The 24,522-nt window shown below is 40.3% G+C and overlaps 1 protein-coding gene across 1 annotated transcript; it reads left to right on the forward strand.

Annotated features, from left to right (window-relative positions):
* The first annotated feature begins 4 nt into the window (after positions 1–4).
* Positions 5–23,821, forward strand: WFDC11 (WAP four-disulfide core domain 11). Its single transcript, XM_055265766.2, has 5 exons — positions 5–66; positions 3,065–3,146; positions 21,722–21,872; positions 22,977–23,119; positions 23,645–23,821. The coding sequence occupies exons 3-5, from the start codon at positions 21,773–21,775 to the stop codon at positions 23,663–23,665; spliced, it is 264 nt and encodes an 87-aa protein (XP_055121741.1). The 5' UTR covers positions 5–66; positions 3,065–3,146; positions 21,722–21,772; the 3' UTR covers positions 23,666–23,821.
* Positions 23,822–24,522: the final 701 nt, after the last annotated feature.

Below are 24,522 nucleotides of genomic sequence, written 5' to 3' on the forward strand. Positions count from 1 at the left end.
GCTCTTCTTTATATGTCTGGTAGAATTTGGCTGTGAATCCGTCTGGTCCAGGGCCTTTTCTGGTTGGTAAGTTTTTATTACTGATTAAATTTTGGTACTTGTTATTGGTCTGTTCAATTTCATCCTGGGTTAATCTTGGGAGTTTGTATGATTCCAAGAGGTTATCAATGTTGTGTAGGTTTTCTAGTTTGTGTGCATAGTGGTGTTTGTAATAGTCTCTGATTTTTGTTTGTATTTTTATGGGGTCAGCGGTAATATCCCCTTTGTTATTTTCGACTGTGTTTATCTGGATTTTCTCTTTCTTTATTAGTCTAACTAGTGGTCTACCAGTCTTATTTATTCTTCAAAGAACCAACTTTTGGTTTCATGGATCTTTTGTGTGGTTTCCCTTGTCTCCATTTTGTTCAGTTCAGCTCTAATTTTGGTTATTTCTTTTCTTCTACTAGCTTTGGGGTTGGTTTGCTCTTGTTTTTCAAGTTCCTCTAGGTGTGATCTTAGGTTAATTGGAGGTATTTCTAACTTTTTGATGTGGGCATTTAGTGCTATAAACTTTCCTCTCAACACTGCTTTAATTGTGTCCCAGAGATTTTGGTATGTTATATCTTTGTTCTTATTAGTTTCAAAAAACTTCTTGATTTCTGTCTTAATTTTGTTGTTTACCAAAAAGTCATTCAGGAATAGGAGCATGCACTAACAAGCACATGTAAGTGTGTGGTTTTGAGAGCTTTTGGTATTGATTTCTATCAATAAAGTATTTTTGGATTAAGATATGTACACTGTTTTTATACATAATGCTGTCACACACTTAGTAGATTACAGTATAGTGTAAACATATCTTTTATATGCACTGAGAAACCAAAATATTTGTTTGACTCACTTTATTAGGGTGGCCTGGAACTGAATCTGTAATATCTTTGAGGTATGCCTGTACTATAATTTTTCCATGTGATTAAATGGAGTTTTCCAGAAGTGAAATGAGTTACCCAAGGCCATGGAGTTAGCAAATGATAAAGATGGTTTTTAAATTTTAATTTTTGTTTTTTAGTATCTGCCTCTGTAAAGATGGTTTTTAAGTTTACATCAGATGAGTGTAAGGCCTGTGATTGTGGCACTAGACAACTGTGAATAGTCAATAGCCTGGTGGCTCCTCCAACTTACCATCTGAGTCCTCTGAATGTCTATGTCAGGGTCAAGATGAAGGAAATGGTCTGACATTTTCAGACCATTTCTTTGTTGGTGCAAGTATAGCCTAAACATTATGAAGAGAGAATTGGTAATATTTATGCACAGATTGAATTATGTGTATTTCTACTTTTATTGGCTTTCCCAAGGAATAAATAAATAAATACTCAAGGATTTAGTTATAATTATGTAACTAATAGTGAATTTCTACAATAGAGAAAAACTGGAACCACCAAGCTTGTCAACAACTGGTGATTAATTGGCAGAGTAATCTACCAATCTATGAAATTTTTGAAAATATTTAGGAATACAGGAAAATATTTATTGTAAATGTTAAACTTAAAAATAGTCACAGGATTATCCACCATATAAAAACATGTATGTACATAAGAAAAAGTCTACTAGAATATATGCACAAATGTTAGCCTAGGTTGGCAAGATTAACAATTATTTTTAAATTTGTCATTTTCATATTTTTACAAGATTTATGCACTAAGCATGAGTTGCTCTTTTATTAGTACAAGAGCAAAAAATGACATCCTGAAAAGAAACCTTTTTCTTTTTTTTTCCTATGGAGAGAAGTAAATGATATAAAGTGATTAGGGGTCCCAGGAAGAGGACAAGGCCAAGAGTATGTTGTAAAGTGGGAAGAGACAAGGAAATAAAACTAGAGAAGAAAATGTTAGGACAATCTACAGGCTTTGCTTCTCTCCTACTTTCCCACTTTCTCATCCCAACCAAACAACTCTGGGAATATTCCTAGACCCAGTCAAGACTTACTCAGAGCCTCTCACAGTCAGCTCAGCTCCTGAAATTTCCCTTCTCATTATGCCCCTCTGCTAGCACTGTAAGGGTGTCTAGAGAGAGTGCTCTTGGTGATGGGAATAAGCCCAAGATATATCATGGCTCTGAGGCCCAGGAAAAGCTGTGGGCTTCATTCACCATCTGGCATACCTGGCTCTGAATTCATTTCGTTTCAAATCTTGTTTCTACCACTTATTGGCTGTGTGGCCTTGGGCAAGTTGCTTAGCTCCTCGATGCTTCAGTTTCTGCATCTGCAAAATATAAATATTTAGCACTAAACTCACTGGGTCATTGAGAGTATTGGTTAATACATGTTAAATATCTGACTTATAGTGAATTTGGTGTTCAACTGGGTGATTCTGAATACTTCAATAAGTGTTTTATTGGTTTATTTAACAAACCATACATAGCACTGCTTATACGCCAGACATTGGGTCTCAGTGTTTAGCACAAAATAACTCATGGAATCCTCCCAAAAATCCTATGAAGAAAGTACTGCTATTCTCACTTTAAAAATGAGGAAATTGAGGCACAGAGATGATTAGTGACTTTCCTAGAGTAAGTGGGGGGTAGGATTTGAGTATAGTTTAAGTCTATATATTTAAAATTTACATGTTATGTGACATTTTCCAAGCCCTCTTGGAAGAGATCTCTCTTTTCCTCACAAAAGTCACAAGAGATTGCTGATAAGGTGGTGTTAGGCTGATGCTAGCAATGGAGAAGTTAATATAAAGATGGATGAGACTTTATGAAGATCCTTACACAATGTTAGAAAAAAATAGATATGTAGATCCTCCTTCCACTCCGCAATCACCCAGACTTGTGTCTGAGTGTCCACAATCAGCCAGACTTGTGTGTGTGTTAGGGGAGGAGAGGATTCTGCAGGCCCACAGTGTTCTGTCTCTCTATTGCCTGCAGCAAAAAGAAGAAAGTACTCCTTGAATAGGAATTCAGGGACAATGTTCTATATGTACCCAACTTATGGTTTGGAACAGAACTTACAGATCTGCCACAACCAGAAGCATGACTAAGATCTGCATAATTGATTGGTTTTTCTCACCACCTACTCACTGTGTAGGGGCTCCACGGTTCCTAGAGGCAAGGAAGAAGAGCCACCAGCCAAATAGGTATCAGCACCTCCAACTCCAACATCTTCAAAGGTAGGTGGGGGTCAGGGTCCTGGGGCTGGAAGTGTGAGCCTGTAAAAGCTTTCACTTTTGTCTTGCTTGGATGGGTTCCCTGTCCAAATCATCCCCCTGCATCATGCCAACACTATCCCTCTATGGAATAAATTATTGTTTATGTTGTTCAAATGGAGAAACCAAGACAGAGAAAGATAACGTGGATAGACATTGTGTGCCTCCATATATGATATCCTGAGAAGGACATAACATCATCTACATGCTATTCCCATCAAGAATACATAACTTATATCTAATCTTAAGAAAATCTCAGATAAACCCCAATTGAGGACTATTCAGTTCAAAGAAAAGGTTGGCTGTATTCTTCCAAAATTTGAATTTCATAAAAGAAAAAGAACATTATTGGGTGAAGTGACAAAATTTAATACTCATGATAGAATAGATAAAAGTATGTTTGATCAAGGTTAAATTTAACAAAGTTGATAACTGTAGTATGATCATGTAAGATAAGGCTCAGGTTGTTAAGAAATACTCATGGAGGAGGCGGCTCCAAGATGGCCAAATAGGAACAGCCCTGGTCTGCAGCTCCCAGCGTGATCAACACAGGAGATTGGGTGATTTCTGCATTTCCAACTGAGGTACCTGGTTCATCTCACTGGGACTTGTTGGACAGTGGGTGCAGCCCATGGAGGGGGAGCTGAAGCAGGGTGGGGTGTTGCCTCACCCGGGAAGGGCAAGGGGTCGGGGGATTTCCCTTTGCTAGCCAAGGGAAGCCATGACAGATGGTACCTGGAAAATCAGGACACTCCCACCCAAATACTGTGCTTTTCCCAAGGTCTTAACAACCGGCAGACAAAGAGATTCTCTCCTGGGCCTGGCTTGGTGAGTCCCACACCCACGGAGCCTTGCTCAATGCTAGTGCAGCAGTCTGAGATCGAACTGCAAGGTGGCAGCCTGGCTGGGGGAGGGGTGTCCCTCATTGCTGAGGCTTGAGTAGGTAAACAAAGTGGCTAGGAAGCTCAAATTAGGCAGAGCCCATTGCAGCTCAGCAAGGCCTAGGTCTCTGTAGTCACCACCTCTGTGGGCAGGACATATCTAAACAAAAAGCAACAGACAACTTCTGCAGACCTAAATGTCCCTGTCTGACAGCTCTGAAGAGAGCAGTGGTTCTCCCAGCATGGCGTTTAAGCTCTGAGAACAGACAGACTGCCTCCTCAAGTGGGTCCCTGACCCCTGTGTAGCCTAACTGGGAGTCACTTCCCAGTAGGGGCCGACAGACACCTCATATGGCCGAGTGCCCCTCTGGGATGAAGCTTCCAGAGAAAGGATCAGGCAGCAATATTTGCTGTTCTGCAGCCTCTGCTGGTGATACCCAGGCAAACAGAGTCTAGAGTGGACATCCAGCAAACTCCAACAGACCTGCAGCTGAGGGACCTGACTATTAGAAGGAAAACTAACAGAAAGGAATAGCATCAACGTCAACAAAAAGGACATCTACACCAAAACCCCATCTATAGGTCACCAACATCAAAGACCAAAGGTAGATAAAACCACAAAGATGGGGAGAAACCAGAGCAGAAAAGCTTAAAATTCTAAAAACCAGAGCGCCTCTTCTCCAAAGGGTTGCAGCTCTCTGGCAGCAATGGAACAAAGCTGGACAGAGAATGACTTTGACAAGTTGACAGAAGTAGGCTTCAGAAGGTCTATAATAACAAACTTCTCCGAGCTAAAGGAGGATGTTTGAACCCATTGCAAGGAAGCTAAAAACCATGAGAAAAAGTTAGATGAATGGCTTACCAGAATAAACAGTGTAGAGAAGACCTTAAACGACCTGATGGAGCTGAAAACCATGGCATGAGAACTTCGTGCTGTATGCACAAGCTTCAATAGCCAATGCAATCAAGTGGAAGAAAGGGTATCAGTGATTGAAGATCAAATTAATGAAATAAAGTGAGAAGACAAGTTTAGATAAAAAAGAGTAAAAAGAAATGAACAAAGCCTCCAAGAAATATGGGACTATGTGAAAAGATCAAATCTACATTTGATTGGTGTACCTGAAAGTGATGAGGAGAATGGAATCAAGCTGGAAAACACTCTTTAGGCTATTACCCAGGAGAATTTCTGCAACCTAGCAAGGCAGGCCAACATTCAAATTCAGGAAATACAAAGAACATCACAAAGACACTCCTTGAGAAGAGCAACCCCAAGACACATAATTGTTAGACTCACTAAAGTTGAAATGAAGGAAAAAATGTTAAGGGCAGCCAGAGAGAAGGATCAGGTTACCCACAAAGGGAAGTCCACCAGACTAACAGCAGATCTCTAGGCAGAAAACCTGCAAGCCAGAAGAGAGTGGGAGCCAATAATCAACATTCTTAAAGAAAAGAATTTTCAACCCAGAATCTCATATCCAGCCAAACTAAGCTTCATAAGTTAAGGAGAAATAAAATCCTTTACAGACAAGAAATGCTGAGAGATTTTGTCACCACCAGGCCTATCTTACAAGAGCTCCTGAAGGAAGCACTAAACATAGAAAGAAACAACTGGTACCAGCCACTGCAAAAACATGCCAAATTTTAAAGACCATGAATGCTATGGAGAAACTGCATCAATTAAAGGGCAAAATAACCAGCTAACATCATAATGACAGGATCAAATTCACATACAACAATATTAACCTTAAATGTAAATGGGCTAAATGCCCCAATTAAAAGATGAAGACTGGCAAATTGGATAAAGAGTTAGGACCCATCAGTGTGCTGTATTCAGGAGACCCATCTCATGTGCAGAGACACACATAGGCTCAAAATAAAGAGATGGAGGAAGATCTACTAAGCAAATGGAAAGCAAAAAAAAGCAGGGGTGGCAATTCTAGTCTCTGATAAAACAGACTTTAAATCAACAAAGATCAAAAGAGACAAAGAAGGCCATTACATAATGGTAAAGGGATCAATTCAACAAGAAGAGCTAACTATCCTAAATATATATGCACCCAATACAGGAGCACCCAGATTCATAAAGCAAGTCCTTAGAGACCTACAAAGAGACTTAGACTCCCACACAATAATGGAGACTTTAACACCCCACTGTCAATATTAGACAGATCAACGAGACAGAAGGTTAACAAGGATATCCAGGACTTGAACTCAGCTCTGCACCAAGCAGACCTAATAGACATCTACAAAACTCTCTACCCCAAATCAACAGTATACATTCTTCTCAGCACCACATCACACTTATTCTAAAATTGACCACATAATTGGAAGTAAAGCACTCCTCAGCAAATGTAAAAGAACAGAAATCACAACAAACTGTCTCTCAGACCACAGTGCAATCAAATTAGAACTCAAGATTAAGAAACTCACTCAAACCCACACAACTACATGGAAACTGAACAACCTGCTCCTGAATGACTACTGGGTAAATAACAAAATGAAGGCAGAAATAAAGATGTTCTTTGAAACCAACGAGAACAAAGACACAACATACCAGAATCTCTGGGACACATTTAAAGCAGTGCATAGAGGGAAATTTATAGCACTAAATGCCCACAAGAGAAAGCAGGAAAGGTCTAAAATCAACACCCTAACATCACAATTAAAATAATTAGAGAAGCAAGAGCAAACAAATTCAAAAGCTAGCAGAAGGCAAGAAATAACTAAGATCAGAGAAGAACTGAAAGAGTTAGAGACACAAAAAACACTTCAAGAAATCAATAAATCCAGGAGCTGGTTTTTTGAAAAGATTAACAAAATTGATAGACTACTAGCATTATGACTAACAAAGAAAAAAGAGAGAAGAATCAAATAGATGCAATAAAAAATGATAAAAGGGGATATCACCACCAATCCCACAGAAATACAAACTACCATCAGAGAATACTAGAAACACCTCTATGCAAATAAACTAGAAAATGTAGAAGAAACGGATAAATTCCTAGACACATACACCCTCCCAAGTCTAAACCAGGAAGAGGTTGAATCTCTGAATATACCAATAACAGGCTCTGAAATTGAGGCAATAATTAATAGCCTACCAACCAAAAAAAGTCCAGGACCAGACAGATTCACAGCCAAATTCTACCAGAGGTACAAAGAGGAGCTGGTATCATTCCTTCTGAAATTTATTCCAATCAATAGAAAAAGAGGGAATCCTCCTTAACTCATTTTATGAGGCCAGCATCATCCTGATACCAAAGCCTGGCAGAGACACTACAATAAAAGATAATTTTAGACCAATATCCCTGATGAACATTGATGCGAAAATCCTCAATGAAACACTGGCAAACTGAATCCAGCAGCACATCAAAAAGCTTATCCACCATGATCAAGTCAGCTTCATCCCTGGGATGCAAGGCTGGTTCACCATTCACAAATCAATAAATGTAATCCATCACATAAACAGAACCAACAATAAAAATCACATGATTATTTCAATAGATGTAGAAAAGGCCTTTGACAAAATTCAACAGCCCTTCATGCTAAAAAGTCTCAACTAGGTATTGATGGAACGTATCTCAAAATAGTAAGAGCTATTTATGACAAACCCACAGCGAATATCACACTGAATGGGCAAAAACTGGAAGCATTCTCTTTGAAAACTGGCACAAGACAGGGATGCCCTCTCTCACCACTCCTATTCAACATCGTGTTGGAGGTTCTGGCCAGGGCAATCAGGCAAGAGAAAGAAATAAAGGGTATTCAATTAGGAAAAGAGGAAGTAAAATTGTCCCTGTTTGCAGATGAAATGATTGTATATTTAGAAAACCCTATCGTCTCAGCCCAAAATCTCCTTAAGCTGATAAGCAACTTCAGCAAAGTCTCAGGATACAAAATCAATGTGCAGAAATCACAAGCATTCCTATACACCAATAACAGAGAGCCAAATCATGAGTGAATTCCCATTCACAATTGCTACCAAGAGAATAAAATACCTAGGAATCCAACTTCCAAGGGATGTGAAGGACCTCTTCAAGGAGAACTACAAACCACTGCTCAATGAAATAAAAGAGGATACAAACAAATAGAAGAACATTCCATGCTCATGGATAGGAAGAATCAACATCGTGAAAATGGCCATACTGCCCAAGGTAATTTATAGATTCAATGCCATCTCCATCAAGCTACCAATGACTTTCTTCACAGAATTGGAAAAAACTACTTTAAAGTTCACATGGAACCAAAAAGAGCCTGCATTGCCAAGTCAATCCTAAGCAAAAAGAACAAAGCTGGAGGCATCACACTACCTGACTTCAAACGATAGTATAAGGCTGCAGTAACTAAAACAGCATGGTACTGGTACCAAAACAGATATATAGACCAATGGAACAGAACAGAGGGCTCAGAAATAACACCACACACCTACAACCATCTGATCTTTGACAAACCTGACAAAAACAAGAAATGGGGAAAGGATTCCCTATTTAATAAATGGTGCTGGGAAAACTAGCTAGCCATATGCAGAAAGCTGAAACTGGATCCCTTCCTTACAACTTATACAAAAATTAATTCAAGATGGATTAAAGACTTAAATGTTAGACCTAAAACCATAAAAACCCTAGAAGAAAACCTAGGCAACACTATTCAGGACATAGGCATGGGCAAGGACTTCATGACTAAAACACCAAAAGCAATGGCAACAAAAGCCAAATAGACAAGTGGGATGTAATTAATCTAAAGAGCCTCTGCACGGCAAAGGAAACAACCATCAGAGTGAACAGGCAACCTACAGAATGGAAGAAAATTTTTGCAGTTTACCCATCTGACAAAGGGCTAATATCCAGAATCTACAAAGAACTCAAACAAATTTACAAGAAAAAAACAAACAACTCCATCAACAAGTGGGCAAAGGATATGAACAGACACTTCTCAAAAAAAGACATTTATGCAGCCAACAGACACATGAAAAAATGCTCATCATGACTGGTCATCACGGAAATGCAAATCAAAACCACAATGAGATACCATCTCACGCTACTTAGAATGGAGATCACCAAAATGTTAGGAAACAACAGGTGCTGGAGAAGATGAGGAGAAATAGGAACAGTTTTACACCATTGGAGGGACTGTAAACTAGTTCAACCATTGTGGAAGACAGTGTGGTGATTCCTCAAGGTTCTAGAACTAGAAATACCATTTGACCCAGCAATCCCACTACTGGGTATATACCCAAAGGATTATAAATCATGCTGCTATACAGACACGTGCACACATATGTTTATTGTGGATGGGAGGCAGTACTAGATTTTAGCTCGACTTCGACAGACAGAGCAGTGTGCGGAGGCTTGCATCCTGAATTTTAGCTCCAGAACGACTGCAGGAATAAATCAGGAATCCCGAGAGGACCCACAGAACCTCTGAAGGAAGAGGACTGCTCCTGCAGGACCCAGGAGACACCCCAAATATTGTGATTGCCCAAACTGTGGAAGTGGAAAAGAGTGATCCTTTGTCCCTGAACACACATCCCCACTGGGGAAATTGAAGGTCTAGTTTGCGGAAGAAGATTCCAACCTTACCTGAAGCTGAATCAATTTAGAGAGCTGAGTGAAATACAGGAGTAGAGGAAGCAGCAGGAAAGGCCCTGGGAGCTCACTGGGTCCCCAGGCAGGCCATTCCTGCCTGGCACCGCAGGGATCCTGTGGGAGGGTGGCCAAAGGCATGGGGAAAATGCCACAGGGAGAAGGAAGTCACCAGTTGAACTTTGTAACAATTTGAACTGGCTGAGAAGCCTTCTGGCTAGAGCTTGAGGGAGGGCGTGAATCTGGTGTGCAGACTCTATAGGTGGAGAAAGAACTAAAGCCCTTTTCTTTTGCAGCTGGGAGGCACGTAGCCTGGGGCAAGTTCTCAGTCCTGCTTGCCGACTGCCTGAAAACAGACTGGGTGCTGTTGGAGGGGGCACAGTGGGAGTGAGATCAGCCCTTCGGTTTGCATGGGAGTTGAGTAAGGCCTGTGACTGCCAGCTTTCCCCCACTTCCATGACAACCTGTATGACTCAGCAGAGGCAGCCATAATTCTTCTTGGTACCCAACTCCATTTACCTGGGAACCTCAACCCAATCCCCTACAGCAGCCTCAGCAAGACCCACCCAAGGAAAGTCTGAGCTCAGACATGCTTAACCCTCATGGTTCTTCCCTACCCATCCTGGTAGCTGAAGACAAAGGGCACATACTTTTGGGAGCTATAGGGCCCCACTCACCACCAGTTCCTCTTCATACTATCACAGCTGATTCTCTCTGGAAAGTGCCACTTCCCGGCAGGAGGCCAACCAGCATGAAAATAGAGCATTAAACCACCAAAGCTAAGAATCCTTACAGAGTCCATTTTACCCCTCTGCCACCTCCACCAGAACAGGCACTGGTATCCACAGCTAAGAGACCAATATATGGTTCACATCACAGGACTCTGTGCAGACAACTCCCAGTACCAGCACAGAGCCTGGTAGACTTGCTGGGTGGCTATTCCCAGAAGAGAGATAACAATCACTATAGCTCAGCTCTCAGGAAGCCATATCCATAAGAAAAGGGGAAGAGTACTACATCAAGGGAACACCTGGTGGGACAAAAGAATCTGAAAAATAGCTTTCAGCCCTAGACCCTCCTTCTGACAGAGCCTACCCAAGTGTGAAGGAACCAGAAAACCGACTCTGGTAATATGATGAAGAAAGGCTCTTTAACACCCCCCCACCCCCAAAATCACACTGGCTCACCAGCAATGGATCCAAACCAAGAAGAAATCCCTGATTTACCTGAAAAAGAATTCAGGAGGTTAGTTATCAAGCTAATCAGAAAGCTACCAGAGAAAGGTGAAACCTGATGCAAGGAAATAAAAAAAAAAGAAACAAGAAGTGAAAGGAGAAATATTCAAGGAAATAGAAAGCATAAAGAAAAAACAATAAAAACTTCAGCAAACATTGGACACACTTATAGAAATGCAAAATGCTCTGGAAAGTCTCAGCAATAGAATTGAACAAGTAGAATAAAGAAATTCAGAGCTTGAAGACAAGGTTTAATTAACCCAATCCAACAAAGACAAAGAAAAAAGAATAAGAAAATATGAACAAAGGCTCCAAGAAATCTGGGATTATGTTAAACAACCAAACCTAAAATAATCAGTGTTCCTGAAGAAGAAGAGAAATCTGTTTGGAAAACATATTTGGGGGAATAATTGAGGAAAACTTCCCCAGCCTTGCTAGAGACCCGGACATCCAAATACAAGAAGCAGAAAGAACACCTGGGAAATTAATCACAGAAAGATCATTGCCTAGGCACATTGTCATCAGGTTATCTAAAGTTAAGGTGAAGGAAAGAATCTTAAGAGCTGTGAGACAAAAGCACCAGGTAGCCTATATAGGAAAACCCATCAGATTAACAGGAGATTTCTCAGTAGAAACCCTACAAGCTAGAAGGGATTGGGGCCCTATCTTCAGCCTCCTCAAATGAAACAATTATCAGCCAAGAATTTTGTATCCAGTGAAACTAAGCCTCATATATGAAGGAAAGATAGTCTTTTTCAGACAAACAAATGCTGAGAGAATTCGCCTGTATCAAACTACCACTACAAGAACTGCTAAAAGGAGCTCTAAGTCTTGAAACAAATTCTGGAAACACATGTAAATGGCCTAAATGCTCTACTTAAAAGATACAGAACTGCAGCATGGGAAAAAAAAAAAAATCACCAACCAACTCTCTGCTGCCTTCAAGAGACTCACCTAACATGTAAGGATTCATAACAAATTAAAGGGGTGGAAAGGGCATTTTATGCAAATGAACACCAAAAGTGAGCAGCGGTAGCTATTCTTATATCAGACAAAACAAACTTTAAAGCAATGACAGTTAAAAAAGACAAAGAGGGACATTATACAATGGTAAAAGACCTTGTCCAACAGGAAAAATCACAATCCTAAACAAATATGCACATAACACTGGAGCTCCCAAATTTATAAGACAATTACTAATAGACATAAGAAATGAGATAGACAGCAACACAAAATAGTGGGGGATTTCAATACTCCACTGAAAGCACTAGACAGATCATCAAGACAGAAAGTTGACAAAGAAACAATGGATTAAAACTATACCTTGGAACAAATGGACTTAACAGATATATACAGAACATTCTATCCAACAACCAGAGAATATGCATTCTATTCAACAGTGCATGGAACTTTCTGCAAGATAGATCATATGATAGGCCACAAAACGAGCCTCAATAAACTTAAGAAAATTGGTCCAGGCATGGTGGCTCATGCCTGTAATTCCAGCACTTTGGGAGGCTGAGGTGGGTGGATCACCTGAGGTCAGGAGTTCAAGACCAGCCTGGCCAACATGGTGAGACTCCATCTCTACTAAAAATACAAAAGTTAGCCAGGAATGGCAGCACATGCCTGTAGTCCCAGCTACTCGGGAGGCTGAGGCATGATAAGTATTTGAACCTCGGAGGCAGAGGTTGCAGTGAATCAAGATTGCACCACTGCATTCCAGCCTGGGTGACAGAGCGAGACTGTTTCAAAAAATTAAAAATTAAAAAAAATAAATTTAAGAAAATTGAAATTATATCAAGCACTCTCTCATACCACAGTGGAATAAAACTGGAAATCAATTCCAAAAAGAGCTACAAAACCATGCAAATATATGGAAATTAAATAACCTGCTCCTGAATGATCATTGGGTCAAAAATGAAATCAAGATGGAAATTAAAAAATTATTTGAACTTAACAACAGTAGTGACACAACCTATCAAAACCTCTGGGATAAAGCAAAGGTGGTGCTAACAGGAAAGCCCATACCCCTAAATGCCTACATCAAAAAGACTGAAAGAGCACAAATTGACATGCTAATGTCACACCTCAAGGGACTAGAGAAACAAGAACAAACCAAATCCAAACCCAGCAGAAGAAACCTCAGAAATAACACCACACATCTACAACCATCTGATCTTTGACAAACCTGAAAAAAAGCAAGCAATGGGGAAAGGATTCCCTAGTTAATAAATGGTGCTGGGAAAACTGGCTAGCCATATGCAGAAAGTTGAAACTGGATCCTTTCCTTAACTTTATACAAAAATCAACTCAAGATGGATTAAAGACTTAAACACAAGACCTAAAACCATAAAAACCCTTGAAGAAAACCTAGGCAGTACCATTCAGGACATAGGGATGAGCAAAGGCTTCATGACTTTGTGGCACATATACACCATGGAATACTATGCAGCCATAAAAAAGGATGAGTTCATGTCCTTTGTAGGGACGTGGATGAAGCTGGAAACCATCATTCTCAGCAAACTAAAACAAGAACAGAAAACCAAACACCACATGTTCTCATAAGTGGAAGTTGAACAGTGAGAACACATGGACATGGAGGGCGGGCATCACACACTGGGGCCTGTCGGCGGGGTTTGAGGGGCTGGGGGAGGGATAGCATTAGGAGAAATACCTAATGTAGATGACGGGTTGATGGGTACAGCAAATCACCATGGCACGTGTATACCTATATAACAAACCTACACGTTCTGCACATGTACTCCAGAACTTAAAGTGTGATAAAAAAAAAAACAACCAAGATCAGAGCAGAATTAAATGAAATTGAAACAAAAAAATACAAAAGATAAATGAAACAAAAAGCTAGTTCTTTGAAAAGTTAAATAAAATTGATATACAATTAGCAAGATTAACCAAGAAAATAAGAGAGAAAATCCAAATAAGCTCATTAAGAAATGAAACGGGAGCTATTACAACTGACACCACAGAAATACAAACGATCATGTAAGGCTATTATGAACACCTTTACACACATGCACTAGAAAACCTAGAAGAGCTGGATAAATTCCTGGAAAAATACAACCTTCCTAACTTGAATCAGGAAGAATTAGATACCCCAAACAGACCAATAACAAGCAGAGAGATTGAAGACATTAGTCAAAGGGCACAAAATTTCAGTTATACAAGATGGATACATCTCAGAGACTTGTTGTATAGCATAGTGCCCATAGTTAGCAATACTGTATTGCAAACTTAAAAATTTGAGATGATAGGTCTTACTTTTATTGCACACACACACACACACACCAAATAATAAGTAAAAAGGCCGGTGGAAACTATTGGAGGCGTTGGATATGTTTATGGCCTAGATTGTGATGATGATTACATGGGTGTATACTTGTCTTCAAACTCATTGTAGTTGTATACATTAAATATGTCCTATAAATAGCTTTTTATATGTCAGTTATATCTTAATAGTTTTTAAAAAGTCATATAACAGCAAGCTTATATAATTTCGTTTTATAAAAAATCTATATCTATGCACATATGAAAGATAGAATATTATACATCAATATAGTGGAATTACTAGAAATATTTTCACTTTCTTTTATGCACTTTTTTATGTTTTAAGAATTTTGTAAGCTATTTAACACTTAACATTAGCTTACTGTTGGGCAAAATTATCTAACACAAAGCTTATTTTATAATAAAGTGTTGAATAGCTCATGTAATGTATTTAATACTGTACTGAAAATAGAAAACATTAAAGAGAAAAGCATGGATGGAAGGGGGAACAATTCTCATTCATGTGCAGGAGAATAGTACACTTGTTCATGGCTGCTTTAGTTTTATGGTTTCAACAGTGAAACCACTGCAGACAACCTAAATGTTCATTTTCTTTTTTTTATTATACTTTAAGTTTTAGGGTACACGTGCACAACGTGCAGGTTAGTTACACATGTATACATGTGCCATGTTGGTGTGCTGCACCCAGTAACTCGTCATTTAACATTAGGTATATCTCCTAATGCTATCCCTCCCCCCTCCACCCACCTCACAACAGACCCTGGTGTGTGATGTTCCCCTTCCTGTGTCCATGTGTTCTCATTGTTCAATTCCCACCTATGAGTGAGAACATGCAATGTTTGGTTTTCTGTTCTTGTGTTAGTTTGCTGAGAATGATGGTTTCCAGCTTCATCCATGTCCCTACAAAGGACATGAACTCATCCTTTTTTATGGCTGCATAGTATTCCATGGTGTATATGTGCCACATTTTCTTAATCCAGTCTATCATTGTTGGACATTTGGCTTGGTTCCAAGTCTTTGCTATTGTGAATAGTGCCTCAGTAAACATACGTGTGCATGTGTCTTTATAGCAGCATGATTTATAATCCTTTGGGTATATACTCAGTAATGGGATGGCTGGGTCAAATGGTATTTCTAGTTCTAGGTCCCTGAGGAATCTCCACACTGACTTCCACAATGGCTGAACTAGTTTACAGTCCCACCAACAGTGCAAAAGTGTTCCTACTTCTCCACATCCTCTCCAGCACCTCTTGTTTCGTGACTTTTTAATGATCACCATTCTAACTGGTGTAAGATGGTATCTCATTGTGGTTTTGATTTGCATTTCTCTGATGGCCATTGGTGACGAGCATTTTTTCATGTGTCTTTTGGCTGCATAAATGTCTTTTTTTGAGAAGTGTCTGTTCATATCCTTTGCCCACTTGTAGATGGGGTTGTTTTTTTCTTGTAAATTTGTTTGAGTTCTTTGTAGATTCTGGATATTAGCCCTTTGTCAGATGGGTAGATTGCAAAAATTTTCTTCCATTCTGTAGGTTGCCTGTTCACTCTGATGGTTGTTTCCTTTGCTGTGCAGAAGCTCTTTAGATTAATTAGATCCCACTTGTCTATTTGGCTTTTGTTGCCACTGCTTTTGGTGTTTTAGTCATGAAGTCCTTGCCCATGCCTATGTCCTGAATGGTATTGCCTAGGTTTTCTTCTAGGGTTTTTATGGTTTTAGGTCTAACATTTAAGTCTTTAATCCATCTTGAATTAATTTTTGTATAAGATGTAAGGAAGGGATCCAGTTTCAGCTTTCTGCATATGGCTAGCTAGTTTTCCCAGCACCATTTATTAAATAGGGAATCCTTTCCCCATTTCTTGTTTTTGTCAGGTTTGTCAAAGATCAGATGGTTGTAGGTGTGTGGTGTTATTTCTGAGCCCTCTGTTCTGTTCCATTGGTCTATATATCTGTTTTGGTACCAGTACCATGCTGTTTTGGTTACTGTAGCCTTGTAGTATAGTTTGAAGTCAGGTAGCGTGATGCCTCCAGCTTTGTTCTTTTTGCTTAGGATTGACTTGGCAATGCAGGCTCTTTTTTGGTTCCATGTGAACTTTAAAGTAGTTTTTTCCAATTCTGTGAAGAAAGTCATTGGTAGCTTGATGGGGATGGCATTGAATCTATAAATTACCTTGGGCAGTATGGCCATTTTCACGATACTGATTCTTCCTACCCATGAGCATGGAATGTTCTTCCATTTGTTTGTATCCTATTTCATTGAGCAGTGGTTTGTAGCTCTCCTTGAAGAGGTCCTTCACATCCCTTGGAAGTTGGATTCCTAGGTATTTTATTCTTTTTGAAGCAATTGTGAATGGGAATTCACTCATGATTTGGCTTTCTATTTGTCTGTTATTGGTGTATAAGAATGCTTGTGATTTCTGCACATTGATTTTGTATCCTGAGACTTTGCTGAAGTTGCTTATCAGCTTAAGGAGATTTTGGGCTGAGACAATGGGGTTTTCTAAATATACAATCATTTCATCTGCAAACAGGGACAATTTGACTCCCTCTTTTCCTAACTGAATACCACTTATTTCCTTCTCCTGCCTGATTGCACTGGCCACAACTTCCAACACTATGTTGAATAGGAGTGGTGAGAGAGGGCATTCCTGTCTTGTGCCAGTTTTCAAAGGGAATGCTTCCAGTTTTTGCCCCTTCAGTATGATATTGGCTGTGCGTTTGTCATAGATAGCTCTTATTATTTTGAGATACATCCCATCAATACCTAATTTATTGAGAGTTTTTAGCATGAAAGGTTGTTAATTTTGTCAAAGGCCTTTTCTGCATCCATTGAGATAATCATATGGCTTTTGTCATTGGTTCTGTTTATATGCTGGATTATGTTTATTGATTTGCATATGTTGAACCAGCCTTGCATCCCAGGGATGAAGCCCACTTGATCATGTTGGATAAGCTTTTTGATGTGCTGCTGGATTCGGTTTGCCAGTATTTTATTGAGGATTTTTGCATTGATGTTCATCAGGGATATTGGTCTAAAATTATCTTTTATTGTAGTGCCTCTGCCAGGCTTTGGTATCAGGATGATGCTGGCCTCATAAAATGGGTTAGGGAGGATTCCCTCTTTTTCTATTGATTGGAATAAATTTCAGAAGGAATGGTACCAGCTCCTCCTTGTACCTCTGGTAGAATTTGGCTGTGAATCCATCTGGTCCTAGACTTTTTTTGGTTGGTAGGCTATTAATTATTGCCTCAATTTCAGAGCCTGTTATTGATGTATTCAGAGATTCAACTTCTTCCTGGTTTAGTCTTGGGAGGGTGTATGTGTCTAGGAATTTATCCATTTCTTCTAGATTTTCTAGTTTATTTGTGTAGAGGTGTTTATAGTATTCTCTGATGGTAGTTTGTATTTCTGTGGGATTGGTGGTGATATCCCCTTTACCATTTTTTATTGCATCTATTTGATTCTTCTCTCTTTTCTTCTTTATTAGTCTTGCTAGCGGTCTATCAATTTTGTTGATCTTTTCAAAAAACCAGCTCCTGGATTCATTGATTTTTTGAAGGGTTTTTTGTGTCTCTATTTCCTTCAGTTCTTTTGTGATCTTAGTTATTTCTTGCCTTTTGCTAGCTTTTGAATGTGTTTGCTCTTGCTTCTCTAGTTCTTTTAATTGTGATGTTAGGGTGTCAGTTTTAGATCCTTCCTGCTTTCTCTTGTGGGCATTTAGTGCCATAAATTTCCCTCTACACAGTGCTTTGAATGTGTCCCAGAGATGCTGGTATGTTGTGTCTTTGTTCTCATTGGTTTCCAGGAACATCTTTATTTCTGCCTTCATTTCGTTATGTACCCAGTAGTCATTCAGGAGCAAGTTGTTCAGTTTCCATGTAGTTGAGTGGTTTTGAGTGAGTTTCTTAATCCTGAGTTCTAGTTTGATTGCACTGTGGTCTGAGAGATAGTTTGTTATAATTTCTGTTCTTTTACATTTGCTCAGGAGTGCTTTACTTCCAACTATGTGGTCAATTTTGGAATAAGTGCGGTGTGGTGCTGAGAAGAATGTATATTCTGTTGATTTAGGTGGAGAGTTCTGTAGATGTCTATTAGGTCCTCTTGCTGCAGAGCTCAGTTCAATTCCTGGGTATCCTTTTTAACTTTCTGTCTCATTGATCGGTCTAATGTTGACAGTGGGGTGTTAAAGTCTCCCATTACTATTGTGTGGGAGTCTAAGTCTCTTTGTAGGTCTCTAAGGACTTGCTTTATGAATCTAGGTGCTCCTGTATTGGGTGCATATATATTTAGGATAGTTAGCTCTTCTTGTTGAATTGATCCCTTTACCATTATGTAATGGCCTTCTTTGTCTCTTTTGATCTTTGTTGGTTTAAAGTCTGTTTTATCAGAGACTAGGATTGCAACCCCTGCCTTTTTTTGTTTTCCATTTGCTTGGTAGATCTTCCTCCATCTCTTTATTTTGAGCCTATGTGTGTCTCTGCACGTGAGATGGGTTTCCTGAATACAGCACACTGATGCGTATTGACTCTTTACCCAATTTGCCAGTCTGTGTCTTTTAATTGGAGAATTTAGCCCATTTACATTTAAGGTTAATATTGTTATGTGTGAATTTGATCCTGTCATTATGATGTTAACTGGTTATTTTGCTCGTTAGTTGATGCAGTTTCTTCCTAGCCTTGATGGTCTTTACAATTTGGCATGTTTTTGCAGTGGCTGGTAGTGGTTGTTCCTTTCCATGTTTAGTGCTTCCTTCAGGAGCTCTTTTAGGGCAGGCCTGCTGGTGACAAAATCTCTCAGCATTTGCTTGTCTGTAAAGGATTTTATTTATCCTTCACTTATGAAGCTTAGTTTGGCTGGATATGAAATTCTGGGTTGAAAATCCTTTTCTTTAAGGATGTTGAATATTGGCCCCCACTCTCTTCTGGCTTGTACAGTTTCTGCAGAGAGATCAGCCGTTAGTCTGATGGGCTTCCCTTTGTGGGTAACCCGACCTTTCTCTCTGGCTGCCCTTAACATTTTTTCCTTGATTTCAACTTTGGTGAATCTGGCAATTATGTGTCTTGGAGTTGCTCTTCTCAAGGAGTATCTTTTTGGCATTCTCTGTATTTCCTGAATTTGAATGTTGGCCTGCCTTGCTAGATTGGGGAAGTTCTCCTGGATAATATCCTGCAGAGTGTTTTCCAACTTGGTTCCATTCTCCTCATTACTTTCAGGTACACCAATCAGACGTAGATTTGGTCTTTTCACATAGTCCCATATTTCTTGGAGGCTTTGTTCATTTCTTTTTATTCTTTTTTCTCTAAACTTCTCGCTTCATTTCATGAATTTGATCTTCCATCACTGATACCCTTTCTTCCAGTTGATCGAATCGGCTACTGAGGCTTGTGCATTCATCACGTAGTTCTCATGCCTTGGTTTTCAGCTCCATCAGAATTCCTTTAAGGACTTCTCTGCATTGGTTATTCTAGTTAGCCATTCGTCTAATTTTTTTTTCAAGGTTTTTAACTTCTTTTTCATGGGTTTGAAGTTCCTCCTTTAGCTCAGAGTAGTTTGATGGTCTGAAGCTTTCTCTCAGCTCATCAAAGTCATTCTCCATCCAGCTTTGTTCCATTGCTGGTGAGAAGCTGTGTTCCTTTGGAGGAGGACAGGCACTCCGATTTTTAGAGTTTCCAGTTTTTCTGCTCTGTTTTATCCCCATCTTTGTGGTTTTATCTACCTTTGGTCTTTGATGATGGTGACGTACACATGGGGTTTTGGTGTGGATGTCCTTTCTGTTTGTTAGTTTTCCTTCTAACAGTCAGGACCCTCAGCTGCAGGTCTGTTGGAGTTTGCTGGAAGTCCACTCCAGACCCTGTTTGCCTGGGTATCAGCAGTGGAGGCTCCACAACAGCAGATATTGGTGAACAGCAAATGTTGCTGCCTCATCATTCCTCTGGAAGTTTTGTCTCAGAGGAGTACTTGGCCGTGTGAGGTGTCAGTCTGCCCTACTGCGGGGTGCCTCCCAGTTAGGCTACTTGGGGGTCAGGGACCCACTTAGGAGGCAGTCTGTCTGTTCTCAGATCTCCAGCTGCGTGCTGCGAGAACCACTACTCTCTTCAAAGCTGTCAGACAGGGACATTTAAGTCTGCAGAGGATTCTCCTGCCTTTTGTTTGGCAATGCCCTGCCCCCAGATGTGGAGTCTACAGAGGCAGGCAAGGCCTCCTTGAGCTGCGATAGGCTCCACCCAGTTCAAGTTTCCCGGCTGCTTTGTTCACCTACTCAAGCCTCGACAATGGTGGGCACCCCTCCCCCAGGCTCGCTGCTGCCTTTCAGTTTGATCTCAGACTTCTGTGCTAGCAATGAGTGAGGCTCTGTGGGCATAGGACCCTCCGAGCCAGGCACAGGATATAATCTCCTGGTGTGCCATTTGCTAATACCGTTGGAAAAGCGCAGTATTAGGATGGGAGTGACCCGATTTTCCAGGTGCCGTCTGTCACCCCTTTCTTTGACTAGGAAAGGGAATTCCTTGACCCCTTGCACTTCCCAGGTGAGGCAATGCCTTATCCTGCTTTGGCCCATGCTTGGTGTGCTACACCCACTGTCCTGCACCCACTTTCTGACACTCCCCAGTGAGATGAACCTGGTACCTCAGCTGGAAATGCAGAAATCACCCGTCTTCTCCATCACTCACACTGGGAGCTGTAGACTGGAGCTGTTCCTATTCGGCCCCTAAATTTTCATTTTCATGAAAATGAATAAATATTGTGTGACATATTCACAGAATGGAATATTATGCAACAACAAAAACAAACAAACAAACAAAAAACCAAAAGAAAACCTCCAGAATGGTTGATGGGTACTTAAAGTACAATTTCTACTGGATGTGTATTGCTTTTGCACCATCATAAAGTTGAAAAGTTGTATGTCGAACCATCATAAGTTAAGGACCCTGTCTATATATATGGTGTATAATAGTGCCTGGCAGATAGTAGGTGTTCAATAAATGTTGAATACATTTTTAAAAAGAATTTTGTTCAAATACTACATGTTCTCACTTATAAGTGGGAGCTAAATGATGAGAACTCATGAATACAAAGAAGGAACAACCGACACTGGGGTCTACTTGAGGGTGAAGGGTGGAAGGAGGGAGAGGAGCAGAAAAGATGACTGTTGGGTACTGGGCTTAATACCTCAGTGATGAAATAATCTGTACAACAAACTCTCATGACACAAGTTTTCCTGTGTAACCAACCTTCACATGTACCCCAAACCTAAAATAAAAAATTAAAAAAATTTTTTTTGTAAGCTGAATTTGAATTATGTTTTAATCAAAATAAGGCAACACATTACATTTTTTTCCAGCAAAAGGAAAGCATGAGGTGTGAGATGGAGAGATTCCTTTTAGCAAAGCCAACGCTCAGCTTAGGTGTGCCAGTTGTTGGGTAGGCAGAGGTTTAGGGGGAATAGTGAGAAGATAAAGAATGAAGAAATTCGATAAGCACTTTCTCTTGCTTCACACCTCTCTTTCCCTATTTATATGTCTTAATCTCTAGCAGTGACTGGGAAGAAAAATAATCCTTCCGACAACATATATTCAGAGACATATGGCCAGCCTCATGAAGCTCTGGATACCCATGCTCATGACATTCTTCTGTATGGTGCTACTGTCTGTGCTGGGAGAAATGAGGAAGAAAAGATATGACAGTAGGTGGTGAGGCTGGATTAGGAGCCACAGGAGGGGGATGAGCTTGTTTCTGAACAAGGGAGGGGGTTTCATGTCTGCTGTATCTGACTCAGGACCCACCTTCATAGTATCACCCATCAGAGAATCAGACAATTTTGTATGCACAGAGATTCAAGAAATCCCTAAGCTGAGGTCCTTCAATGCTTCCTCTTTTAACCTTTAAAATAGCAATATCTGTCTATATCTCTTTCCATCTCTCTCTCTCTCTCTCTATATATATATATATATTTATATATATACAAACATATGTGTGTGTATATATACCACAAGCTATAAACATAAAAATATTTTCCAATGTTAGGCTGTCTTTGAGGGTGAGATGTCAGAATAGAGCTAATCCTGTAGCTCTATACTGGTATCCCTGTGCCCTAGCTGCATATACTTTGTCATATGAGTACCAAATGGGCATTTCTTAGTACATACCCTTAGTTTCAGTGGCAAGGCTTTCAGAATGTGAAAAATTAGGAAAGAAGCTTGAGATCGGTTCTTAGTGGGGCAACCTTGGGGGTCATATGATGAGAAAATGGGGTGAATGGAGGGGCTAAGAAAACTGAGAGACCTCAGAATTTGAAGAGAGGCTGAGTTATTAACCACAGAGTCAGCAAGTAGGGAAAGAAAAAGGGAGAGAATCTGTTTCTTACTTGACCTGGCCTAGCTTCCCACACTGTGACACAGGCATTGCAATGAGGCTACAAGATATGCCAGGCCCTGAGATCTCCTGTTATGTAAATGCAGATTTTATAGGAGGTTACATGAATGCTGGGGGTTGACTGAGTTGTATTGTTGGGATGCTCAGACAGGACCCAGAGGCCTGCAACACTGGTAAAGCCTGCAGAGGTCGAGAAGGAAAAGAGGTCAGTGAAGATGCAATGGGGTCAGTGAAGGTATAATGACAGGAATTTGAGGAGGCTCATGAAGGCAATTCCCTTAAAAGGCAAATAGGTATCTTGGTTGGGATTTGGGGCCCAGATTCCAGGAGGAACTGTTAAACGTATGAAGGGCCTTTCTTTCTGCTCTTGGCTGAAACGTACTATCAACCTTTGAACATCTCATCTCAATTTCAGGGAAGGAATTGTTACTTGAAGAATGCTGGGGAAATCCAAATGTCAAAGAGTGTACCAATAAGTGTTCTAAAGCCTTTAGATGTGAAGACAAAAATTATACATGCTGCTGGACCTATTGTGGAAACATCTGCTGGATAAACGTCGTGAGTTGGGAGATGTTTGCTTGGGTGTATATCTTCACTGATTCTCATTTCCTCCTCAGAGGCTGTTATTCCTAAACAGAAGACTGAGGTACCCCAAATTCTAGGTACAAAAATAACAGAAGGCAATGTCCCTTTAACTTGGAAAGCAATTCACTGGAGAGTAAATCAAGACACCAGCTTAGACCCCATAGATTCTTTCATTAGATAATCAATATCTGTCTGTGTTGTCTTCTTTGTATTACACCATAGTTTGCTATTTTTCCTAAATTTGTCCAGATTTCTAACCACTGCTTCCATAGTCAGACTTTCCCATGGGCCATTTGGCTCAGCCAGGCCCAAAGTCTCCACCTTTTTTTGTTCAGTAGACCAATACCTCACCTACTCAGAAGCGGACAACTCCTGTTGTTATGTTTAAGTATTCTTGTCCCATTGTCTGGTGAACATGGATACTATTAAGCAGGAGGAATGAATGCTTGTTTCTCAGAGTTCTCTGGCCTCTAAAAATCTAACCTTTTTGTTTTACAGGAAACCAGTGAAGATTACTAAAACCGTAGCTTCCCACCAGGCTGCCACCTGTGTGGGCTGGGAAATGTTTAACAGGTCTCATAGTAGTACCCTGTGGCTACTTTTAGGAACACCAGTCTATTTTTACTGAGAGCTGGACAATAGCAAACACTTGACAAATAAACTTATTTACCAGTAGTGGCCTTGCCTTTTTTCACCTCATCCCACCACCCATGAGTACCCTTATTACAAATCCCCAGTATTGTTCCTAACCTACATTGTAGACTAGCTTCCAACTTTTGCCGTCCCATCTGATAAGCTTAGAACTGATAAGCTAATTTCATGGGCTTCACAGAACAGAATTTTATTTCTGTCCCATTTTTAATGTGGGGAATTTTCAGTAGCACATTCACTCAGTTGTTTAGAGAACAGGTGTCTGGTAATTGGTTTCTCAGAGATATGGATAAACAATTCTAAAACTACTTTCCATATATACAAGTTTAAACAAATAAGCAACTGGAAGATAATTTGAGTAAGGTTTCTAATTGTCAGAAGAAAGAAATTACAAATAGGCTGACCTCAGCAGCCCCAGGCTCCAGGTCTGCCTAGCAGACTTGATCTCTGGGTCTGCTCTAGTGCCAGGTCAACCCTAGCGGCCCCAGTGGCAGACAGGCCCCAGCAGTCCTAGCTTCAGGCTAGCCCCAACAGAATCATGTTCCAAGCCCATCCCAGGGTCAGGCAGATTCCAAGGCCCTAAGCTCTGGACCTTCTCCAGCACTGGGCTCACTCTTATAGCTTCAGGCTTTAAGTCTACCTCAGCACCAGTTTGATTCCCATAGCCCTACTCCTCAGACCAGCACGTGCAGACTCAGCCTCCAGGCCAGGCCCTACAAATACAA

This window comes from Symphalangus syndactylus, chromosome 24 (genome assembly GCF_028878055.3).
Source record: "Symphalangus syndactylus isolate Jambi chromosome 24, NHGRI_mSymSyn1-v2.1_pri, whole genome shotgun sequence".
Taxonomy (NCBI): domain Eukaryota; kingdom Metazoa; phylum Chordata; class Mammalia; order Primates; family Hylobatidae; genus Symphalangus; species Symphalangus syndactylus.

Excerpts from the sequence above, each read along its gene's own strand:
- WFDC11 (XM_055265766.2), top strand. The coding sequence starts at position 21,773 with ATGGCCAGCCTCATGAAGCTCTGGATACCCATGCTCATGACATTCTTC. Across the intron at positions 21,873-22,976 it reads GAGGAAGAAAAGATATGACA|GGAAGGAATTGTTACTTGAA; the intron begins GTAGGTGGTGAG and ends TCTCAATTTCAG. Across the intron at positions 23,120-23,644 it reads ACATCTGCTGGATAAACGTC|GAAACCAGTGAAGATTACTA; the intron begins GTGAGTTGGGAG and ends TTTGTTTTACAG.